Source organism: Anopheles moucheti, unplaced genomic scaffold (assembly GCF_943734755.1).
Source record: "Anopheles moucheti unplaced genomic scaffold, idAnoMoucSN_F20_07 scaffold_38_ctg1, whole genome shotgun sequence".
Taxonomy (NCBI): domain Eukaryota; kingdom Metazoa; phylum Arthropoda; class Insecta; order Diptera; family Culicidae; genus Anopheles; species Anopheles moucheti.
Window position 1 is genome coordinate 52,463 of NW_026453613.1, and position 9,920 is coordinate 62,382.

A 9,920-nucleotide genomic window follows, 5' to 3' on the forward strand; every position below is an offset into this window, starting at 1 on the left:
ATTTAGCCGCGCGCAGAACCAAACGACGCTTGATTCGACCAAAAAGGCTCGGACAACGCTTAAAAAATCGTCGAATTGTTTGTTGGGCAACAAACAATTCGACGATTTTTTTAACGTTGTCCGAGCCTTTTTGGTCGAATCAAGCGTCGTTTGGTTCTGCGCGCAGCTAAATCAGCAAGATTGGTTCCGAATCTTGGCTAAATTTGCGTCAAAGGTTTGCGTCTTTGATTTCCTCCCGCATGAAAAGATCGAATTGGTGCGATCTATTGCTCTTCTTCATCTTTTTCCATGGCTTGTTTGCATTTTGTCTGCGGTGATTACCGCTTTGACAGATTGAATGAAATAGAAATGTAAACAAAGCCTGGCCTGTGATCAAACAACATCTACTCTGCTTAAAGTTGCCCTTTTAGTGAAATCTGTGCAATAATCTTTCGCTAGTGATAAAATATTCGATCTCTATTATTTCTGAATACTGTGGTAAGTAAATAACGTGTACATGTCGTACAATATTCGTGCCAATATTGTTTCTTTGAGAACAGCGTTCTGTTTGGATCCCTCGGTACTAGGTGCAAAATGGAATCCAAAAGAAGCCGTGCGACTGGTTCGGTGTACAAGATCCGCAATAATAGATCTGCTCTTCATCTGAAACAATGTGTAGCGAACGAGATGGAAGAGACAAACAGATCTAGAACAGAAGGTGAGTTTCATCAATTTTATCAACGCCGGAAATGTTTCCTACGTAATTACTAATACAGATTGGATGTGTTTTAGCTCGATCAGTGTTGCAGGGCGGATCGCCAGAAGAGATGCATACCGATTTAGATGGCCAAGAAAATATTCTGAGACAAAATATGGACACGGAAGAAACGAGGACAATCGGTGAGTACTATACATTTTACGCGCAGGTAATGTGTTCAACATTGTAAAAAAATGGTATGCGTAACTTGTAGCTTCTCCAATGCTGCAGCCGATAATTAGCTCCGTCTCTAATGGCCACGAAGATATTTTGTCCGATGATCAAGATTATAGTGAGCAGGATGAATCATTCGAACAAATTTCCGACGATTTATCTTTCCGAGAAAAGCTTCGATCGTGGGCGTTATCAACGAACCAAACGCATCATGCCCTAAATTCGCTTTTGGAAATTTTGCGTAAAAAAACTGATTTTCCACTACCGAAAGACGCCAGAACGTTAATGCGTACACCGACCAATACAGCCGCTTGTATTTCTACAATTGAAGGTGGTCGTTTCTGGTATCATGGCATCAGCAATTGTCTACAGGAATATTTCAGGTAATTGTTACTATATTAGTCACATTAGTTTATTATGGTGCATTAGTCGTGACGTGTTCTGCAACGTGTTCTGTGCTTCGTGTTCCGTCTTCTGTCATTCGTGTTTTGCATTCTGTGTTCACTGTGTCGAATTTTAGTGTATTGTGTTTCATTGTGATTAGTAGTAGTCCTTCCTTATTTACCAATTTCTCAACCTGAGAACGTATTCGAACACGAGGAGCTCATGAAATCAGTGTTCGATAATATTTGTGTAGTAGCACATAAATGTGAGGTGCCTCGGCGATATATTGGTAGCGACGGCCGTATGTAGGATTGACTATCCGGTTATGGAATAAAAATATGACTTGTAAGTCATAACATGACTTTGTAAGTCGTTACACTACGAAAAAGGAAAAAAAAAATAACATCACGAACATATTTTTTGTAACAAATTTTAAAGCCAAACAAGCCCAAAAACTCAAGAAATATGGGTTGATTTTTCCATGGATGGACTTCCACTTCATAATAGTGGGCCAACAGAGTTCTGGCCAATTCTTATGAAATTGTGTGAAATGCCGGATGTACCCGTTATGGTAGTGGCAATTTTTTGTGGCCCATCAAAGCCAAAACAAGTGGAGCAATACCTGCGGCCATTTGTCGTAGAAATCAACGTGTTGCAGGAAAATGGTTTAAATATCAATGGAAGCAGTTATAAATTAAACTTACGGGCAATTATCGCTGATTCTCCTGCACGTGCGTTCATCAAAGGTATGTATTGAACAAATTCTTGTTGTTGCTAGCTCTAATTGATTTTTTTTTAGGTGTTGTGTCTTACAATGGTACGAGCGGCTGTATCAAATGTGAGACTATCGGTACATACGATTCTGCGACAAGAAGGATGTTTTACAAAGGAACTGGTGCATTGAAGCGCACCGATTTGAAATTTAAAAATAACGAATACCCGATGCATATCAGAAGACCAACTCCCCTGACCGATATTGTAAATTTTGACGTGATTCGCGATGTAATTGTTTCCGACCGTTTACATTTGATCGACCTGGGAGTAATGAAAAAGCTGTTAAACGGGTGGATGCATGGACGTGTTGGATTCCGAACAAAGTGGAGCGTGGAACAGACCAATGCAATATCCACTTTTTTAGAAAACTTGGAGCTTCCGTCTGAAATCCACCGACAGATGCGAAGTCTTAAGTACCTACATTACTGGAAAGGCACAGAACTACGCACATTCTTACATTACGTGAGCGTCGTAGTCCTCAAGGATACCATTCCTTCTGCACACTACCAACATTTCCTGCTGTTATACTTATATTATATTATAATTACACTCCTTTCCTCTCAAACATACGAACAACATTGGGAACAGGCAGGGGAAATGTTGGATAAATTCGTGAATGAGTTCGACTTGTGGTATGACGAAACTTTAATTTCAAGTAACGTCCATAACATCCAACATGTTTACGATGACGTGTGTAGGTTCGGTTCTTTGGAGGAGGTATCATCCTATCCTTTTGAAAACGACCTGCAACGCATTAAACGTTTGCTGCGGAATGGTAGCCGAAGCTTGGAACAAGTGGTAAATCGAATAGCAGAGATAACAGATTATAAAAATACCAACAGAGGACCACAGATAAAAAAACATCCTCTGCTCGTTACAAAAGGCCACAATATTGCGCTGCACATAAAAACTGATTTTATATTAAAAAAAGGTCATCGAAATGAGTGGTTCTTAACAAAAAAAAATACGATTATGAAATATTGCCGTGCTGCACTAGAAGGATCAACAATAGCTGTGTACGCATATCAGTTCCAAAAGTAATACGAACTGTTCCGAGTGAATTCGTTTTCTTCTACCGTACTGCATACGTTTAGGACTGATATAAAGGACTTATCTCGATTTATTATAAAGGTAGATGTTCGTGATATAAAATGCAAGCTTGTTTCTGTAAAAATAGACAATGGAGAAGGGCTTATAATAACACCCCTCCTGCATACTTTGTCATAGGCAAACGGCCTGAAATATCATGATTGTTTAGTTTAGTACGAAGTATAAATTGTTATGAATGTTATTTATTTAATTATTTTTGACAAGCAAGCCATGTTGTCTTTGCATCCATAGTTCTAAGACTTGACTTCTTTTTTTGTCAGTTGGATAATAATGTATACAATTACGACGCGTTAATCGTCCATGCTGTGCTAAGTGTAAGTGTTACGTATTGCGCTACTGTGATATTCTTGAATAGCTACAAATTTTAGAACCGAAGATAAGTTTTTTTTGTTGAACATGTTGATTTGTTTGATACATTTTTTGTTAAAATATGATACACATGGAAAACATCAAAGTCAAGGAAAGCACAAAACGACTTAATTTATGCCGCATAAAGGTTGTCAAATAATTTAGTTTGCAACATATTGTCCTTACTTACACTTACTTACATGGAAATACATAAAAATAAATACATAATTAAAACATAAAATACATAAAAAAGCAGCTCACAAATACCGTCTCATAACGTGTCCCTTCGATGACATCGCGATCTATTATAGTTTTGTAATGAAATTCTATTTTTAGCATATCTAAGTTTTTTTAGGAAAAAGTCATGAACCAATTTATCAGTTCCTATACTGTAGCGATTGCTTGCCACATGCTTGAAAAGCCTAAGCACTGAAACTTGAGCTGCCATGGGAATTTTTCTTTCACCTGGCATTGAACCGCCTCGCCAACTACATAAAGGCAAAAAGGATTTTTCGAAAACCAAATCCAATGCCAGGTGCATTCTATTGAACGGATCCTGTTCTATTATGACCATATCAAGCCAATCCGCAACTTTTTCATAATATTCAGCATCCGTTGACATCCTTTCCTCAAATACAGCTAGTTCATCTTCACTGGATATTTTTTCGAACTCAAACTGCGACCTGATAATATTTCCCGTGTCTCGATCGCAAACGGTGTTTTGTACTACTGAAATTACAGCTTCTAACGTTCCTATACGCTTTTCCATCTTCGTAATATCCTTTCGCAAGTTTGACATTTCACCAGTTAAGTTATCTACGCTACGCTTTACATCTGTTAATAAACTGTATATATCGGGCTGCTGTAGGGCGGTTGCTGCTGCGTGCGGTAGAACAGGTTGCTCTCTAGCGCATTCGGTAACCCTTTCCACCTGCTTCGGCTTGCTTGCTGGCCCTTTAAAGGATGCACGACGCTTAATTTCTGTAGCCGGTCTAAGCTCTTCGTGTGCAATCCGTTTGTTGTTCCTTTCTTCCACATTACACACACGACGAACATCCACTCTCGTTGAAATTTTTTTTAAAAGCTCGTTTAACAAAAACGGCTTTCGCGACGAGCCGGCACCTTCGTCGTTACCGTTAAATGCCATCACTTTGCCTAAAATTATCATTTGCACAAAATTTATATTTTTTTTCACATATCCTCGGTTTATCGTGCATCAGTCATACACATTACCTGTGTAAATTTTGTAGTATATGAAGAGCAGAAAGCAGAATTTTTAGCGAAACAAACAGAGAAACAGTATGCACTTTTGAAAAGTTTAAAATTTTTTTTTCCTTTGTTGCAGGTTTCGTATCCGTGATGCTACTGATGCTGCGGTCTCCCGCCAATTTGAACCCTTTTAACCTTCGTGTGACACGAAGTAACCCGATCGTTATCGTTATCGATCATCGCGGATCGCGGTCGTTCTTGATCGATAGAACCTGTCCAACTGTCAATTTGACTAGCAGTGCTAATCACCGATGTTTACCAACATTCTGCTGCGAGTCAACCATACGGAAAACTAATCTTCGCCGATGCATTCTTTATGAATATTCGTTGCAGCGCTTATATTCATTCAACACATTTCTTTTTCGGTAAGCCACCATTCATTCTAAATATAAACTTTATTTTTTGTAGGTACCTGCCAATTAATGCAAAGAGAGCCAACACGATAAGCTTCCGTTGTTTATGTGATTAGAGTTTAAAAACATTTTAAACGACGAGTTCAAAAAAACATGCTCAAAACTATTATATGACAAAGGTGCTGGAAGGACGTTGCGACGCGGCCAGAAACAGGATACGGTGCAAGGTAAATGATATCAACTTTCGTTACAATCTGCCCATTAATTAAGGTCATATTTTTCCAGACAACGCGCAACGATGGTTATGTCATTTTCTCAACGCTTATAGTGTGGAGAAGTGCATTATGATTCGAAGAAGGGTGCTCTAGGGATCATGTGGATGGATGATTTAATGATAGCAGACAAAATGCCTAAGATGCAACAAGGTTGTAGGTTTTGTTTTTAATTTACTGCTCACGCAAACAATCCCAATATAATCTTTCGATCACTTCTCTTTACAGTGCATATATTACAGTACACATGAATTGGACATGACTGATTTGGTAGATCGGGTTTCAAATCTAGTATTCTGACGGTGTCGTTGCTGCACATAGTTGCCTGATCGATAGGGTTAATGCAAATATCTTGCTGATGCTGTTGCCAGACGCTCGCTGGGTGACCGATATTGTTTACGGTTATGTGCATGTGTATGTTTATTAATTTGTTTGCCTCGCGGATTAACCATATTAATTAAAGCTTCTAAAATTTCTAAGCTAGATGCTAAATTCTAAAACATTACTAGCATCGTAAAGCAGCCAGGAGAATAATTGTAAAGAGGATCTAGGGCGTGCGCAGAAAGGAGGACAAACTAAGGTGATTCGATCTGATGATTTGCGTATATAAAAGGGTCTTTGCAACCTGCCGAAGTTGAACGAGTTGGAATTTACAGAGGAGGTCGGTTAAGTAAACCACCATAAGGAATACATAAAAATGGATCATAATTAATCAGGACCATCGGTATGATCAAATAGGAGATATGCTTTTAGTTATATATGGTTTATTAATTCACCACGTGACGTTGGTGTTATGTCCAATGTTTCGTAAAATTCATCTTTTTAAAATTAATTAAATTTATCAATTGTTGATTAGTTCAGGGCCAAGGCTTAACACATAACATTTTGCAAATAATATGTCGTAGGCTACATAGGACGAACACCGTTTAAAAACGTGGAATACGACTAGCCAGGTTTGAAATTGGAAGAAACGACAATGAATTTAAGACAAATTGTTCAGAAGAGTCTTAATAGGCATTCATTTTTTTATGCCTAGTAGCGATAGTTTGAGCAGGCCAATTAGTTTGTTACCCTTAGCTGCAATGTGTATTAGTAGTCGTAGAAGCTCAACTTTACGTTTACGAAGAAGCACTGGATTAAGAACATTAGCAAAGACGTGTACCGTAATTAACAGCAAAATTAAGGAAATATCGTATAATAAAATGAACATTATATTTCCAAAACATTTTTTATCCATTGATCGTCTTAATATTGTTTACTGCAATGCACAATAGATGGCGCTTTCGTAAAACGTCCCGCTCGATTTTCATCGAAAATGCTCGAACGCGTCTTCCTTGCGAGCTCGAACAATGGCTCGAACGACGCTCGAACCGGACCTGTTCGAGCCTCGAACCAGTTCGAATTGTTTGTTGGGATTGTTTGTTGGGAAGCGTCGTTTGGTTCTGCGCGCAGCTAAATCAGCAAGATTGGTTCCGAATCTTGGCTAAATTTGCGTCAAAGGTTTGGGTCTTTGATTTCCTCCCAGACGAAAAGATCGAATTGGTGCGATCTATTGCTCTTCTTCATCTTTTTCCATGGCTTGTTTGCATTTTGTCTGCGGTGATTACCGCTTTGACAGATTGAATGAAATAGAAATGTAAACAAAGCCTGACCTGTGATTAAAGAGCATCTCCTCTGCTAAAAGTTGCCCTTTTAGTTAAATCTGTGCAACAATCTTTCATTGTGTTAATATATTCAATCTGTGGTGTTTCTGAATACTCTGGTAAGTAAATAACGTGTGCATGTCGTACAATATTCGTGCCAACATTGTTGTTTTGAAAACAGCGCTCTGTTTGGATCTTCCCATGCTAGGTGCAAAATGGAATCCAAAAGAAGCCGTGCGACTGGTTTGGTGTACAAGATCCTCAATATTCGACCTGCTCTTCATCTTATAACTTCATCTTCATCTTAACAACTATATGACGAATGTGTTGGAAGGACATTGCGACGCGGCCAAACACAGGATACGGTGAGTGATATCAACATTCGTTACAACCTGCCCATTAATTAAGGACATATTTTTCCAGACAACGCGCAACGATGGTTTTGTTGTTTTCTTCAGCTGTGCGCCATTATGGTTCAAAGAAGGGTGATCGGAAAGCGGATTCAAACGATACAATACCACAATATATCTACAGCGGAGATTAATACCACAATATATGGAGCAGCGATCAATTTAATAAGAGCAGATCAAATGCTTAAGATACTACTAGATTGTAGGTAGCATCAAATAATAAAATTAATATTATTTTTACAAATATTGCGCATCTATTAATCTTGTCCTAAATATTGTTTGTTGCAATGCACAATAGATGGCGCTTTCGTAAAACGTCCCGCTCGATTTTCATCGAAAAGGCTCGAACGCGTCTTCCTTGCGAGCTCGAACAATGGCTCGAACGACGCTCGAACCGGACCTGTTCGAGCCTCGAACCAGTTCGAATTGTTTGTTGGGTGGTTTGTGCGATTTATTTTGTAATTGTGATTTGATGTCAACCTTGTGAATTGAATGAAAGTGAAATGTCTAAAGAAAACTGTTGTGTATACACCTCGGTCGTGAAGCGGCTTACGGCTCGTTACGGCTTTGCTCGATCCTGTCGTCGTGCGACAGCGATCGACGTACGTTGTTCGGCTATCGTCGGCTGTGCGCGCGGCCATCGTCTTGTTCTCTTCCAACGCAACCGCCCAAGCGAAGGGACGTGTTCTTTAGCGTCCCGCCTTACTGTTATATTTGTGTTAAGTCTTAAAATAAAGTGTGTTGTATTAAATGTTTTAGAATTCGACCGTGTCAGTTTTTATTTAAGTTAAACGAAAGTGACTTTTAAACACAAAAGTGGCGACGAGGACTAAAGTTTAGTGAAAAAAAAAGTATACCGCTAAGTGCAATCTGTTGAGAGTTTCGACTATGTTAAAGAAAATATCAGGCAATGATTAAACTTCTAACATAAGTAATTCAGTTTATTCTTCGGTCTGTATGTCCACACGGTTAGGAAGTTGAAACGCAATAGAATAGTTCAAAAAGGATCAGCACAAAAACCAGCGTTTCTGGCTGTCAAACAAAATACGCATTAAACCTATTTGACGGCTGATCAAGGTTGATAAAGTAAAGGTGCAGTTTGGATTATGGGACGTAACTATTTCAACACAATCATTCCGCTCCCACGCAAGCGGCGTCGCAAGGATACGGACCTGAGAGACAATAGCATGGAAGAGGATCAACGTCGTCTCTCGCAGCAATTCGATGTTCCGGGTACCGCGCATCTACAACCCGGGTTTGGACCGCCGTTCCAGCCGAACGGTGCAACGTTGGATCATCAAGCAGGATCACCCACCCAGCATCCGCCATCCCTTATCACGGCGTCATCAAGCCAGCATCCGCCATCGCTTTTCACGGCGTCATCAAGCCAGCATTCCCCATCGCTCCCAATGCCGTCATCACAGACGAATTTGTATCAAAGCGGTGAGCTCACAATGTTGCAATTGATCCAGCTCATGCAGCAAGTAATGACCAAGTTGGAGCAGCAGCAATCGGTATCACAACCGCAGTCAGCATCACAGCCACAGCAGCAGCAGCAATCGGTATTACAACCGCAGTCAGCATCACAGCCGCAGCAGCAGCATCACCAGTTTCCCTTCAATCCTGAGCAAATCCTTGATTCGTTGGCCAGGAACATCACGGAATTCCGTTTCGATGCTGACGCAGGCGTAACGTTCGAGAAATGGTATTCGCGTTGCGAGGATTTGTTCGTCAGAGATGCAGCCAGGATTGACGATGCGGCCAAAGTGCGCTTACTCCTGAGGAAGCTGGGTCCGTTAGAGCACGAAAGGTATGTGAACTATATTCTTCCCCAAAAACCCCGTGATTTTACGCTCGAGGCAACCATTGCCAAACTAAAATCCATTTTTGGAAAAACAGAATCCTTGCTAACTAAGCGTTACAAATGCATGCAGTTAGTAAAGAGCAAGAGTGAGGATTTTTTGGTGTACGCATGTCGCGTTAATCGGGCGTGCGTGGATTTCGAGCTAAATGGAATGAGCGAGGAACAGCTCAAGTGCTTAGTTTTTGTCTGCGGACTGAAGGAGGAAACGGACAAGGATTTTACAGTGAAGCTGCTCACTCGCATTGAAGAGCGCACCGATATCACTCTAGAGCAAATATCGGCGGAATGCAACCGCATTGCCAACCTGAAGCGTGAAAATGCAATGATCACTGGTGCGTCGGAAGAGCGTGTGCTTGCATTACAAAATGGCGGCCGAAACCATTTTAAGGGCTCGGATAAAGGATCGCGCTCGCATCGCACGTTTCGCGATAACCAATCAGGGAGAAAGAAACCGAGTAACGCTTGCTGGCTATGCGGTGGTTGGCATTGGGTGAAAGATTGTCAGAAATCAAATTATAAGTGCAAAGAGTGTCAAAGGATCAATTCAAGTATCCGATCCTGGTGCGATATACTGAAATCAGTT

The 9,920-nt window shown here is 40.3% G+C and overlaps 1 protein-coding gene and 1 long non-coding RNA gene across 3 annotated transcripts; both read left to right on the forward strand.

Moving 5' to 3' along the window:
- The first annotated feature begins 349 nt into the window (after positions 1–349).
- LOC128309164 (uncharacterized) lies at positions 350–4,963 on the forward strand. Of its 2 annotated transcripts, none has more exons than XM_053045562.1 (5): positions 350–477; positions 567–697; positions 772–879; positions 951–1,293; positions 4,872–4,963. In XM_053045562.1, the coding sequence occupies exons 2-5, from the start codon at positions 574–576 to the stop codon at positions 4,927–4,929; spliced, it is 633 nt and encodes a 210-aa protein (XP_052901522.1). In that variant the 5' UTR covers positions 350–477; positions 567–573; the 3' UTR covers positions 4,930–4,963. The 2 variants fall into 2 exon arrangements, with proteins under 2 accessions (XP_052901522.1, XP_052901523.1); XM_053045563.1 differs by having other exon boundaries at positions 366–477; positions 540–697.
- Positions 4,964–5,123: 160 nt separating this feature from the next.
- LOC128309168 (uncharacterized) lies at positions 5,124–5,796 on the forward strand. The gene is made up of 3 exons (XR_008288836.1): positions 5,124–5,375; positions 5,434–5,573; positions 5,649–5,796. It is a non-coding gene; the product is annotated as an uncharacterized LOC128309168 (long non-coding RNA).
- The last annotated feature ends 4,124 nt before the right edge of the window (positions 5,797–9,920 follow it).